The 15534-nt window shown below is 35.7% G+C and overlaps 1 protein-coding gene across 2 annotated transcripts in view; it reads right to left on the bottom strand.

Annotated features, from left to right (window-relative positions):
- The window catches only part of LOC132119611 (sodium-coupled neutral amino acid transporter 3-like), a 57780-nt gene that overhangs the window by 15431 nt on the left and 26815 nt on the right, over positions 1-15534 (bottom strand). Inside the window, exons 3-11 of one of the 2 annotated variants that reach the window (XM_059529725.1) lie at positions 15477-15509; positions 15205-15301; positions 14981-15096; positions 10465-10538; positions 9730-9822; positions 8789-8870; positions 4430-4512; positions 4181-4239; positions 1542-1706 (exon numbers count right to left, since the gene is read on the bottom strand). In XM_059529725.1, coding sequence (XP_059385708.1) covers positions 1542-1706; positions 4181-4239; positions 4430-4512; positions 8789-8870; positions 9730-9822; positions 10465-10538; positions 14981-15096; positions 15205-15301; positions 15477-15509 — 802 coding nt within the window. The remainder of the gene's footprint in view (positions 1-1541; positions 1707-4180; positions 4240-4429; positions 4513-8788; positions 8871-9729; positions 9823-10464; positions 10539-14980; positions 15097-15204; positions 15302-15476; positions 15510-15534) is intronic. The other variant, XM_059529727.1, reaches the window with a different exon arrangement.

Below are 15534 nucleotides of genomic sequence, written 5' to 3'. Positions count from 1 at the left end.
CAGCAAGAGTTCTTACTAGAACCAGGAAGTATGACCATATTAGCCCGGTCCTGTCAACACTGCACTGGCTCCCTATCAAGCATCGTATAGATTTTAAAATATTGCTTATTACTTATAAAGCCCTGAATGGTTTAGCACCTCAGTATTTGAATGAGCTCCTTTTACATTATAATCCTCTACGTCCGCTACGTTCTCAAAACTCAGGCAATTTGATAATACCTAGAATATCAAAATCAACTGCGGGCGGCAGATCCTTTTCCTATTTGGCACCTAAACTCTGGAATAACCTACCTAACATTGTTCGGGAGGCAGACACACTCTTGCAGTTTAAATCTAGATTAAAGACCCATCTCTTTAACCTGGCATACACATAACATACTAATATGCTTTTATTACCCAAATCCGTTAAAGGATTTTTAGGCTGCATTAATTAGGTAAACCGGAACCGGAAACACTTCCCATAACACCCTATGTACTTGCTACATCATTAGAAGAATGGCATCTACGCTAATATTTGTATGTTTCTCTCTTGTTCCGAGGTCACCGTGGCCACCAGATCCAGTCTGTGTCCAGATCAGAGGGTCACTGCAGTCACCCGGATCCAGTACGTATCCAGACCAGATGGTGGATCAGCACCTAGAAAGGACCTCTACATCCCCGAAAGACAGCGGAGACCAGGACAACTAGAGCCCCAGATACAGATCCCCTGTAAAGACCTTGTCTCAGAGGAGCACCAGGACAAGACCACAGGAAACAGATGATTCTTCTGCACAATCTGACTTTGCTGCAGCCTGGAATTGAACTACTGGTTTCATCTGGTCAGAGGAGAACTGGCCCCCCAACTGAGCCTGGTTTCTCCCAAGGTTTTTTTCTCCATTCTGTCACAGATGGAGTTTCGGTTCCTTGCCGCTGTCGCCTCTGGCTTGCTTAGTTGGGGTCACTTCATCTACAGCGATATCGTTGACTTGATTGCAAATAAATGCACAGACACTATTTAACTGAACAGAGATGACATAACTGAATCCAATGATGAACTGCCTTTAACAATCATTTTTGCATTATTGACACTGTTTTCCTAATGAATGTTGTTCAGTTGCTTTGACGCAATGTATTTTGTTTAAAGCACTATAAAAATAAAGGTGACTTTGACTTTTGACTAACATTATAAATTAGTGTAACTTTTGATCAAATGCATCCTTACGGAATATAAGTAATCTTTTTTTTTCTTACAGACCCCATCTTTTGAACTGTAGTCTTATTTATGTCTCAGATGTTTCTCTTAAATTTCTTACGGGACATAAATGTTTAATAAAAGACAGGACGGGTTTGAAATGACATGAGGGTAAGCAGATGATGACACAATTTTAATTGAATATATTATCATAACATTAGCTGAAAATCCAGATTTTTTTTAATGCAGTTTGAGTTCATTGGGAACTACAGTGTGTGTCATTTGGCATAAAGTCTTATATCACATGACTCATAAGAATGTCACAGCATGATTTCAATATATTTATATTCTAAGTTACTCAAAGATATACCTGTGAGTTGAGGTTAAAGAGGTGGGGGGTGCAGCCAGGGTCACCCTCTGGGGTCATCTCCACTCCTCCAGGGTCAGCCGCCACACTCGTGTTAAAGCCCAAAACTGTCCTGTTATAGACATAATCATCAAAAGGACATTTCACCTGGAACTTCTTATAGATCACCTGGAGGGAGACAAGAGATTGAGTAATTAACAAGTCTTGCATAGTTTGCAATTAGTTTTCATGGATTCATGTCATCGTTTAATATTTTTTCCCCTTAGGCTCCACTTACAGTTAGTCACCATGTTTTTTTTTCATAAACTGAACTCGCTTTCTGTCCCTCATAATTAAATGGGACATGTTTTTAAAAATTAGGAATTTTAATTATCAACATCACAACTTCTTGTGCTCAATCAACAACAGTACATGCCTTCTGATGTCTGACTGATAATTTGGACTTTTTTTAGTTTAATTCTTACAACATCACATTTCGGTTGTGTTACATGTGCCTTGTTGCTGTAAAAACATATTTTTTATAAATTAAACTTAAGAATATATTTTATTATTGTTAATAATATTTCAGGATAGACACTTGATTGAAGCAACTTACGTTTATTTGATTATATATATTATATATTTAAATCTTGTTCAAAATCATGTTAAAATGAGACATTTATCAATTTTTTCCTCAATAATCCTTGTATGAGATTGCATTATATGTTTTGCACCACAATAATAAACTACAGAGCTTTGATCATAAAACTAAGCATTTTAATATCATCTTACTAATACATAGTATTGGGAGATATACAACTGATATTTAATTTTATGTTAGTTATTTGTCTTTTCCTCTTCAAATTGAGCTCCACATTCTCTGATATAATACTCTATGAGCCATAAAAGCCTGATGCACCAAATATGATATTCAACAAAATACACAATATATATATATATATATATATATATATATATATATATATATATATATATATATATATATATATATATATATATATATATATATATATATATATATATATATATAAATTTTACTACTATTTTAGACGTTACTGGTTTAAACCTAAACAATATTTATTGTTGTCAATGTAGGAAATCATTTGTTGATCTATTTAGTTTTATAAAGTCAGAAATCTAAGGATGAGTCGTGTTTACTGCTTAAGTTTTAAAGGATCGTCTATCTGAGTTATGAATTACTGAATTACATCATGTTCATACATTATACATTTTATATATGTATGTATACAGTTTGTCTGTGTGTGTGTGTGTGTTTGTGTGTGTGTGTGTGTGTGTGTGGTTTCTCAAGATATGAGACCTTTAATCCTGAAAGATCTCACATCACTGCTTTATAATGTCATTTATCAATGTCACATGACCAGTCAGATGAAAGAGAGTAAGTTGGGGTGGCTCTGTAGCCATTGTGTCTTTTCATTTGGTGCTTATCTGAATCACAGCAGGGATGGTAAATCAAGAGAAGAAGAAAGAGCCAATATTATCATATTCAGACAGGATCATGATGTAAAGACCGGACAGTTTCATAAATCCAGCTTGAATATGTGGCCCAGCCAATGCCAAACACACACACACGATTGTTTTTGTGAATAGTGGGGACATCGCATAGGCGTAATGGTTTTTATACTGTACAAACTGTATATTCTATGGCCCTACACCAACCCTACATCTAACCCTCACAGGAAACTTTGTGCATTTTTACTTTCTCAAAAAAAAACTAATTCTGTATGGTTTATAAGCGTTTTGAAAAATGGGGACATGGGTTATGTCCGCATAAGTCACCCTCTCCTTGTAATACCTGTGTCATACCCATGTCATTATACAGAGTTGTGTCCTGATATGTCACAAAAAGTACACACACACACACACACAAACCAGGACAGAAAGAGTGAAACCTGTGTGCAAAGAATAAAGCTCCCCTCCAAAACTAGGTCAGTGAGGTGAACCAAACACAACCCCACTCTAAAAATACAAGACATTCACACAACATCACTCGCTGGTCCAGCTAGTGGAAAACATGAGCACATCCTTAAATCACCCAGCTTACTTTAACATTTAAAAACTGCTAATTGGAACTTTATCAAGATTAAATATTAATGTTCACGCTCTCAGCACAGTATTCACAGAGAAATTTCAAAATAGCTTTCTGCTTCGTGATTGGAATACGAAGCAACGCGTGACAACTGAATGAAACATATTTAAAGGGATAATTCACCCAAAAATGACATTTCATCATTTACTTGCTCATGTTGTTTCAAATATGTATGACGTCTTTAGTGGAACACAAAACAATATGTATTTCAGCAATACTGCACAATCGTGAGTGGTTTTGTTTCATCTATACAACAATTAATATTGAGTAACTTATATTTTAGACAAAGTATTTACAGATACTTTGTCCATTTTTGATCCACAAGCAAAATATAATTTGAAACGAAGCCACAGCAGAATTAAATTTTGCTTCTGAGCAACACAGTTGCACAAAATGTCTAGAGCAATTTTTCATAAAGAAGTTCAAACCACCAGTTGCATGAAAAAAGCAAGTCATAGAAGGAGGACATGAGGATATACAGTTGAAATATTCATTTTCAGGTGAACAATTCATTTAACAAGAGCATCAAACATACCGCAATAAGGAAGAAGACCATACAGCTGAGAGAGAAACCGCTGGTGTAGCCCAGGTACCCTGAAACACAGTGTTATGAATAGGTGACAATTACCCACAACACCTCTGTGAGCAGTCTGACCTGGGCAATACTCTCACAATGCAATAAAACATGAATAATACCATTCTACATTAGGCAGATGAGCAGACAGGAAGTTGTGAGCAGGTGTGTGCAATTAGACATATGAGTCATAAGTATGAGACGACTTACCAAGCTGCTTCATTAAAGTCAGCGGCAAGATGACACTGCATGATACAGTGACGACCAGGTAATTGCCATTTAAATACCACTCCCTGCCAAATAAATCACAGAAGACAGACAAACACAAAACAGAATTATAAATGGTTCAAAACAACCTTTTATCCACACTACACAACTCTATGTGATTGAACTTTCCTTCAAATAGTAAGGATTGTAATCTTGGTTCCTCAGACAATGGAATGTCACAACAATACATTTATATTTTTTAGAAGTTTAGTGAGCCACAGAGCCTTTCCTCTCCATTTATGTCAGATAAAAATGATGGTCATAATGTATTCTTCCCAGTGTTATTATTGTAAACTAAACTATTAAAAACTGTTTTTTTTATTGAAATAAATCAGAAAATAAAATATAAATATTAGGTGAAAAAAAATGTAACTTAAAAACTTAATATTTAAAATGCATCCTTGACAACTAAAATAAGTTTAAGAAGTACTAAAATGACTAAACCTAAAACTGAAATAAAAATAAAGCCAAATAGAAAAATAAAGGAAAAAAAACAAAAATGGCAAAAACATACTAGATCATATAAAAATACAAAAATAATTCAGAATCTTACATTACTATGCATTTAAAAAAAAAAAATTGTTTTACTAGCTTATTATGGAAGAATTTTTTTTGTGTGATTATTAATAATGCATTTATTCACTAAACATTGTTTCAAATTTGTTTCATATCGCTCTTGCTGCTGTTTTAGAAACACAATCAATGCTGTGTGTTACAGTGATTTTACAATGCTCAAGGGGTGTCATGCAAAAAAAAAAACACCCATTAACTGTAATGAAACCACTGTATGGTTTCAAGTGACTTATTGCTTTTAAAATACTGACCATTTAACATTTCCCTTGTGCATTTGCATACGGAGCAGTGGTTCTCTTATTAATTATTACTAATGCATTACATTTTCATAATAACAAATGACTGCTTACTAGAGTGTGATCTTTAAATGGCTTACAGTGCAATGCATCGATCATGTTACTGAACAACACCAGGACAGGGAGGAGGGGATTATTTTGAGGGAGTGATCAGTGCATTTCCTTTTAAATGTTTTGTGATGTGTGACTGAGCAGCTATTTAGCCCCAAACCCTTGAGCTCAAACACAGGCCAATTTAGAGGAAATCCTCTCCCTCTCTAACTCGTCCTAAAGCTGCTAATCTTGTTATTCTGCCCCCCATTAAGACCAAATACATGGCATCTCTCAAAGAAGCTATGAACGACAAAGAGACTGAGAGATTTCTTAGGGACAGCCGGTACCCTGTCCGGAAATGCAGCTTGATATGAGACAATGGAGCTACTCCATCAAGCCAAAGACATTCAGTGGAGTGTGGATTTTATTAAGTGGTGATAAGGTATGATCTCAATGAGGTGAAAGATGCCAGGCATGGTCAGCAGCGCTAAAACAAAGTTATTTCGGGAGGTCAGTCTAAACTGGAGGAGATGGTGCTTGACTCTGGTACTGGTTGGCTCAGGATCCATGTGTGTGATGTTCATTTTCTGCCACAGGATTTTCACATGGGCAGTAGTGTGAGTCAGTTGTAAAGAGGCATGCCAACACTCGCCTGAACACACTTTCTCTCAAAAGTTCTGCACCCAACCCACCTCTTCAAGTCTAGTCTGGATGAGGACATGTCTGGGTGCAAAATGAACACATTTATATGCAAGCTTTTAACCAACTTTTTTACCGAAGTGACTTAATACATTGCATAAATTGTTGTACTGCCAAATAGCAAGCCAGGAAAAGAAGAAAACAACCACTTTGACACACACACAACAACTTTCTGTCTTTTATTTGCACTGACGTCATTCGCATATCAGAACCAAATTGCTGTTAAAAATGTGTTCCCATTGCTAATAAAAATATCTAGACTGTCAAAAATTTCCACAGCACTACAGCTTAAAAGTTGAAATTTAAGATGTTGCCTAATATAATCTAGTTGGCTCTATGAGTCATTTCGACTTCTCATACAACTTGCAAAAACGAGGCTGAAATGAATTCAAAATCATTTTGATGTGTTAAAGTAACGTAAAACAGATGTTGCCTTATTTCACATTCTTTCGGTTCGGTTCAGTTCGGTTTATAGACTTGAATTTCTTTTTTTTCTTTTTATTTATGAATACTTTTATTTAGTATGGATGCATTAATCAAAAGTAACAAAAAATAAATTTATTGTATTACAAAATATTTCTATTTCAAATAAATGCTGTTCTTTTGAATCTTCAATTCATCAAAGAATACTGATACAATTGTTTCAAAGAATACTGAAAAACTGTTTTCCAAAAAAATATTAAGCAACATAGCTGTTTTCAACATTACACTAATATGTATTGTTGACTATAATATGTAATGTCTATATAAACATATAAGAATTATTTCTGAAGGATCATGTGACAATGTAGAGTGTCAGTGCTGAAAATTTGAGCCCAGAGTGATGAAAATGCATATAAATAGTTTGCCAAATAAAAAACTCATGGTACTGATACTCAAAAATGGACTTTGGAGTGCATATGATACGCATTTATTTGGCATGCATATGATATGCAGTTTTCGCATGCATATGATACGAAATTTGTTGGGGTGCATACGATATGCATCTAGCACACAACCCTAAATCTACCCATCGCGTAGCATATGCACGCCAAAGTGCATTTTTGCATATCAATACCACGATTTTTCTTTTTTAGGTCTACTATTTATACACACCCTCATGAGATCAGCTTAAAAATTCAGCTTTGCCATTACAGGAATGTTTTTCTTTTTTCTTTTTTTAAATATACTGAAATAGAAAACTGTTATTTTAAGCTGTAATAAAATTTCGGAATATTAAGGCTTTTAGTGTATTTTTGATCAAATACATTCAGCCTCAATGAGCGTAAGCGACTTCTTTCAAAAACATTTTAAAAATCTTACCGACCCCAAACATTTGAATGTGCATATAATCAAAGTCTGTTACATATTTGTCTCTCTGGCTGACATGAATATACACATAAGTACAATTTATTGAACGGACTGTTTATCTTTCACCCTTATTTTGTGTCAAATTAAATATAATGTCAACAATGACTATAAGGTCCTTTTAGAAAACTTTCCTACTGATGTTCATTTACACAAACTGTCACACATCTAGATTCATGGGCACTGCCTGCTAAATCTGAAATGAATAGTCACTGTTTACTGCTTGGTGCTCCTCCTCGCTCGCCTAGAGAGGTGAGGAATTCAAATGAGGCAGCCAAAGGTCGTTTCTGTGGAGTTTTTGAGATGTCTTCCAGAGTGTGTGTACAGGCCTTCTGTCGAGCTGAACTCCAGTCATCGCATCTGCAGTCGGCTTGCGTCATGGACCATCACACAAACACACACACTTCCTTGGCTGGGCAACCGAGTGTTATAGTTAGGAGAAATCTGACCTTCACACGCATACAAACCTGTTCTCATCAAATCTAGTCCATCTATCATAGTTCTACTCTACCACACACTCACTTTCACACAATTGTGCTTGAGGGTTTTACTGTGTGACTCAGAAATCTTCAGGGACCTATTGATCAGAAAGAAACTGCACAGCTCACACACATACACAAATTGGCAGTAATCTTAACTGGCCAAACTGATGTGGTTGCTAAGGATAAAACCTTCTTGCCCACATTGAAAGGCTGGTATGTGACAAAAATAAAAAGAAATGCCATTGAAAGAGATGCTTTTGCAGACTTGACTAATCAAACAACCTTTTTAGTTTTTGGCCTTTTAGTGCAGACATGCTCACACGCTGCTTTCGGTCTCTCTTGCTCTTCATTTTTCATCAAAGGACATTTTTATTGCTGTCATGGAGCTCTTAGTTGTGTTTCATATAAACTACCAGTCAAAAGTTTAGAATAATTAATGTATCAAATAAATGCAGTCTTGGTGAGCAAAAGAGACTTCATTCAAAAACATTCGAAGACTTTTAAAATCGCATAACCAGAGTTTCAGACATTGTTAAGACCTTAAGACGTCTCAAAACGTAAAAGTTTTGAGACTTGTGCAACATTAGTCTTTTTCCCAAGAGAAACATTTGAAACAGCCGACTTCATTTAGTTTCCATTTAATGTCTCTGTTATCTATTAGAAACAATTGTGTACATTAAACAGATCTCATGTTTTAGTAGTCTTTTTAGTAAATCTTTCTGTGTGCCGATTACCTATAATGCTTGAAACAGGCCACATGGTAACAAAGTCTTGATGTGCCCAATAAAGAGTGGAAAAAAACAAGGAGAGGTATTTGTGTTGCTTTCTGGGAACTAACACAACTTTAAACACACAAAAACGTGTATACTCACCCTGATGGATTATCCACCTTGAGAAAAGCCTGGATAACCAGTGGAAACTCATACTTTACTATGTACAAGTAGCTGGACATGGCTATGAGAGAAAGAGAGAGAGAGAATGGCTGTAAGATGCACACACAAACACACACTCACATATACAGTAAACAATCTAATCCAGGAAGCATTCGTTCGTCCAGGGTAGGGCTGGCTATCGATTCAGATGTCCCGATTCGATTCTCAAATTTTTTTATTACATGCAGTGAATATAGTTTTAATACAAATGCTATTGATATCCGCGCTTCAGTATGTGTGTACGTTACATTAGTAAACAAATGTGAAAAAAATGATTGCGGAAATAATGGCGCCTTATGCGTGATATTAAATGCTTCTGCAGATTTATGGTATTCCTACAGCACGAGTATGGCCTTGTTCTTGGTTCTCATCAACACTATCTCCGCCATGATAAGCGCTTAATGAATGACAGGATTTCCGTTGTAACATAGTGCAAAGTAAATAAGGGTGACATCTAACGTTAATGGGGAAGAGTAATGATAAATTTCACATTTTCTCATAACGTTTTTTATATGCATGTTGAAATAAATCCTGGAAGTGATCAATTCGTGGCTTTGGAGAATCGATATCGAATCAACGTCATTTTAAAAAACTATAAATTGAAAAATCTATTTTTTTGCCCCGACCTACTCCAGAGGATTGTGGTTATTAACCTGGAAGCAAATGTCACAGTAAAGAAGAGAATCAGTTCTACAGTATATTTACTTTTCTAGCGAGGATTGAATTGTGAACCGCTGACCTAGAGCATAATGACCTTGAGAATACATAAAAGAATGACATTGCTATCTAAGTCCATTCACTCTCTCTGCAGAGGTGGACCTGTGTGCGGTTCCCTTGATGGGTCACAAAGTGAAACATTGTGATGTTTGACAGAGTCTCACCTCCAATATTCTGCAAGGTGATCGCAATGCCGGCGGCCATCTTGCCTGGTGTGCCAAAGGCTCGGAAGCCCAGTTGTTCATAAGCTCTAATGCCTGACAAAAAAAAAAAAAAAAAAAAAAGAGACGTGAAATTCATACATTGCCCATCTGAAAAACAAAACTTCTTCCTCTGAATAATAACAATACATTTAAAGGTGTATGTGATAAAAATTATTATATCACAAACAAGTCTTCTTCCAAGTAATATAGTCTTACTAATTAAAACAGATTCTATTTTTAAAGCAGGTTCTGTTTTATAATATTAATTTGAAAGTTGAAAATTACAAATTATTAAAACGACTATCATGGATATCACAGTATATGTAAGGTTTGTTAGTTTTTCAAGGTAACCATGTGGTAAACATGGGTTTGTGGGAACAATGTAACCATGGGCTTATAGATGATATAGCACCGACAATGAAAGGAAAAATTGATCAAGCACAGCAGACGCTCGGCTATTTTTAGCCTAATGTATACCAGAAATATTCTGGCCAATTAAAATCTCTCACAGAGGAGTGAGGCAGATGGTCACTGAGCCAACAGCGAGAGCACTGTCACATCAGTTAACACCTCCATCTAAATCAGCTCTTCATTTTAGCAGGGTAAAGGTTCAGGAACAGTCTTCATATCCAAATTATAGTCTTAACTACAGAGGAGAGCTTTAAACTGGCACTGGGTCAGCGTGATAATACTCACCCACAACGCCTGAAGATTTTAGCAGCAGGTGAATGGAGTATGAAGACAGACCAGCGATAATAGTGAGGAGAATTCTGAAAGACAGAGAGAACAAAATAACTGCAACTGGAACCAAACGTCAATTGTTACATTTATAAAGTACTGTGGTTCATATGCACACAACTGAAAGGGCTCAAAGCACACATGGGGTAATCCCACTCAGGGCAAAGTATATAGGATAAAAACAAGACATTAAATATATGTGTGCCATTTATGAAAAAAAGCAATCATAAAAATAAATTTATGTCAATCATAGTCCAACACTTTCTCAAAATGTGCATTTTTGCTATTGAAAACCATTAAAGAAATCTTGTATTGTCACTTATTTAAATTACAGTATATACATACAAATAAATTACAAATTAAATGTATATACATTTTCTATGATTATTTATTATTATTTTTTATTTGATTTCTTGTATTTAATTAAATAATTTTGAATAAAAAAAAAAACTAATGTCACTGTATATCTGTCATTAATAAATATGCTATGTTAATATTAATAGATCGAATATAGAACAAAACAAAAATAATATTTACAGGCCTAATTCTAAGAACTGAAAAGAGGCTATAGTCTCAGTAAAGTGGAAAAATACTAGACATCGTAATCACAGACAAGTCACAGATAGCTCATAAGTGCAATGGCACCCTCCAGTTGCCAACATCTGGACAAACATCTCAAGCTGGGAACCCGAAATACGCTCTACTGACTCTTTTTCCTCCATACAAATGTCCTGTTTAGTCCCTTTTCCTAGATTTAGAATGTCTTGGCATCTTTTCTGACCAGGTCTTCTCTGCCAAGCACTCAGTTTCAACTCCGCACTTTCTCACGTTTTCCTTTTTCCTTCTTTTTTCCAAATGACGTGGCTGAACTGCAGGAGGAGAAGTCAACGAGTGCAGTTCTGCTTGAAATGCCGGTGGCCGGACTTACTCAAGCTCTGAACTGGATAATCAGCATAAAAAATAAAAAAAATAAACTCCCAGCCTTGACTAACATTCCACAAATATTTAAATAAGTGGAGCACAACTAGTACAGCTAATCACTTGCATTTAATAACAAATTATGCTGGAGGAGGCAGCATTATGAGATTAAAACAATGTGAAAAATCGGAGACAGAACATGTGATTTGTTCACCAGCTGCAGTGTGTTAGTGGATGCAGGTGGCTTGAATGAAGGCACTATGCTCAGTTCAGTATCCAAACATCAGCTGATCGTGATGAGAAATTCGATATCATCCAATCTCCAAAAGACAAAGAAAAAACTTCTTAATTTAGCAGTTATATCTGTTCCAAAAGCTAGTTGCTGCTTTCGAAAGCTTCCTAACTGAAACGAAATCTCATAAGTGACTGAATTGCAACACTCTGAGTCTTTAAATGTATTGGATGAATACAAAAGAACAAGGTTTATTTAAAATAAAATCTTTAGTAATTATAAAAGTCTTTTGATCAGTGTTTCCTTGCTGAATAAAAATATTAATACATTTTTTTCACAAATAATCTTACCGACCCCAAACTTTTGAAAGGTATAGATACACATGAGGAAAATATATATAAAAAATGTATTAGATAATTTTTTTATGTTGATTAATTTCGGCACAGAATGATATTGTATTAATACTCAAAATTTCACTCAAATCATTTGCCATATTATACATTTTTTCCCAAGAGCGTTAAATCTGAGATCAAGACCAGTCTTGAATGCTATGGTGCTAGAATGCCTTGTAAGAACCTGAAGACAAATTACTGTTAATTTTGGATCACACACAATTTATTCAGGAATGTCTGGATGTGTGTCTCCATTTACCGAAGACTGTTTATCCAAGTGGCTTCATCAGTTCTTAAATTAATGGGTTAACACATCTTAAGCAAATGAAAGAAGAAGTGGATGACTCAAGCACAATGTTCATTGAGAATCCAGCAGTACTCTGTCAAGGATGCTATTAAAGATTATTTCAATGGAGAAAAACACATGGAAAACTAATTGAGCATGGTGCTACGGATTTTCAATTTAATCTTTTTGGTGTATCTACTTTGTATGACATAATTCATGCTCCCACTGTTTTGAGACGTGTCTCATAAACATGTATTTTATTCCAGGAACATGAAATAAATGCATGTCCTTGAGCAATAACATGTCCCAGTAAGCCACAGGAAGCTGGGGATTTTTCTATTTGTCATAATCTTCCACAAAGAGCTGCTCTTTCGAAGACAACCAATGGAGCCACCAGATAATTTAGGTAATAGCATTGTCCCAGATGCTTCTCCTTAATTTTCTTTTTAAAAATGTAGCAAATACACATATGAATATATATGATAATTTGTTGAAATCTATTCTGAAACTCCACAGGAGACAAATGTGTGTTTACGGGGCTCTTTTTCTCAGGAGTTATCTGAGAGCAGGAGCCTCAGTTTGCTTTCCATTTAATCTCACTGACCGTGTTTTGTGATGCTAGATATTCAAAAGTTATCCTTGTTTGTGATGTTGTGTACTTCCAGGAGTCATAGATTCACTATCGCCTCTAGAGAACCGCTGCAAAGATTCAAAGTGACACACAAAATCGAGCCTGAAGTCAACCCACAACTCACACAGGAGCAAAACCTAACATCAGCTTTTCAGAATCTGTCCTCTATCTTCATCTATATACACCATATACAATACAAATCAGCATAAAATGTATGATGAGCCTATAGAGTATCAAATGGTCATGATAAGCCATAAAGCAAATAGAAGAATACATGCACATGTTATTATACTACATCATATCCTAAGACTCCACAATGATATCATCATAGCAAGGTCGAAAAAAAAATCCCATAAACTTTTAGTTAGAGTAGGTACCACACATAAAGAATCGGGAGTATGGAAAGTTCAAGTGAGCCAAATATCGCAGAACCCCAGTCACACCAAACAGCTCAAACCCAAAGCCCTTTCAGAAAGGAAAAGAAAAAAATCCTCTGTACATTGCTCAACCCAGATTAAAAGGCCTGACTGGTTTTCATAAAGCATGTATAACCTACTCTTCATGATCATAGCAGAGAGCCCATGTTCAGTAGCACAGACCATACAGATCATGCCTACAGTAGGTGACAGACTCTTTGTTAACAAAACTAATACAGCGTGTCTGGTGTGAATGCAGAGCTCCTGTGCAAAGTGAGTATCCTGGTACAACCCGCTCAGCTATACTGAAGGTTAGTCAGGAAACAAATCTCTCTGGCAATCTGACTTTTTCTAAAAAAGCTGCTCTACTAGAGGATTAAAACAGTGGGAACAGCAGTTCACAGAATGGGAATGAACATAGATCATGACAACTAACAAACTGTAGGGAAGCTGTGACATTGTGATAAATTTTGCTGAAAAAAGTACTTATTTCTTTCTATCAAACAAATTTCTTACTGACCCCAAATTTTAGAATTGTAGTATACATTGAATCAAATATAGGGAACAGGGTTATTGTGCAAGACAAAGCAAGTACTTCATAAGGATTCATTAATATGATCAATTAACAGCATGATGGCAATTGAATTACCTTAGTAACCCTATGGAGTCTAAGGGTATTTTTGGGGCCTGTAGAAGTTTTGTCATGCCCTGACATTTGTGCTTTTTTCAGTTTCTTATACACATCTAAATGGCTAAAGTCTAGTCTCACTGCAATCAGCACAAACTTGGCTATAATAATATCTGAGCAGCATGTATGTACGTACATGATTGTGTTTTTGAGAAATAAGTGTTATGTGTGTTTAGTGAAAAACTAAAAATGTTAAATCACTTGAATAAGGCAATAAAACACATAAAGAACATTGGTTCCCAGGACTTTTGAGAACTGGAGCTTGTAGCCTGGAATTTTTCTTTCTAAATGATGTGAAAATCATCTTGTTTACTCACTCACAGAAAACAGTATATATTTTTTTTAATTTCTAAGACACTTTTTGTTGGTAAAAGTCATATGCGAGTAGGTGTCAACTATCATGAATATCATTGTGATTTACACCTGAGAAGACAAAGGCCTGCATAATGAGCTGCATAATGAGCCTTTCAGTCATTTTATAAATGTACAAAGTTTTGTTGTTATTATGTCTGCATACAAAAAAAGTAGACCCTTTACAGATTCGATTGATGTATTGCTCTTATCTGTACTGTATTTAAGTTCTTTTCGGGGTTATCAGGAGAAAATGCCTCATAATGCGTTTACGCGTTAATCGACTCCAGAGGGTTAATACACACTACAATAAACTCATTAGCATACATATTCAGCAAGAACAACAATGGCTTTAATTCTCAATAAAATATCAGATGTTTGACCTGCAATAAAAAACATGATCAATTCTGGCTCTAATGCTTCCCCACAGAGTGGTTTATGATGGTATCAAACTCACAATGAATTTATTATTTCTAGCTCAAAGTGAACTATATATTCTCCATTAAGGCATTTCCCTTACAAACTGAATGTATAGAGTGTAACCTAAATCTGTAACTTACATAAAGAAAACAATGCCCGTGTTGGCCATTGCATACGCTAATCCCAGAATTCCACTTCCCATGATGGCGTTTCCCAAGTTGAAGACAGACATCCCGAAAGAAGTCTTTCCCTCAAACTAAAAGGAACAACAGAGCAATTAGTCCACATATTCACATCTGAAAAAATATGATCTGGTCTGGTCACAAAATGCCATACATGAAATCTAACCAAAAGTTCAACTTACATCCGTGAAGTGAGGGGTTTTCTTGTCATCTGCGTTGGACATGACCTCTGAGCTTTCTGCCAGGTTTGCCTCTGCATTACCTGGAGTTCTGTCAGTGCTAAAAACACACATAACACACATGAGGGACTGCTTGGCAGTGAAATTTAATAAAGGGTTAATGTCACCAAAACACTAATTTAATGTGGGTGCTTTATTTAAAGGTGCATGATGTGCAGCTGCAGAAAAGAAAAACTGTTTTGTTTGATAATGATTCTGCTCTCTGTATGACAAACCTGCCATTTTCAGTGCTATTTGGTACAAGTTCCCTACGGAGCAATGTGGGAGCCGCAT

The sequence above is a fragment of the Carassius carassius genome, chromosome 38, assembly GCF_963082965.1.
Source record: "Carassius carassius chromosome 38, fCarCar2.1, whole genome shotgun sequence".
Taxonomy (NCBI): domain Eukaryota; kingdom Metazoa; phylum Chordata; class Actinopteri; order Cypriniformes; family Cyprinidae; genus Carassius; species Carassius carassius.
This window is presented reverse-complemented; position numbering and strand designations above follow the sequence as displayed.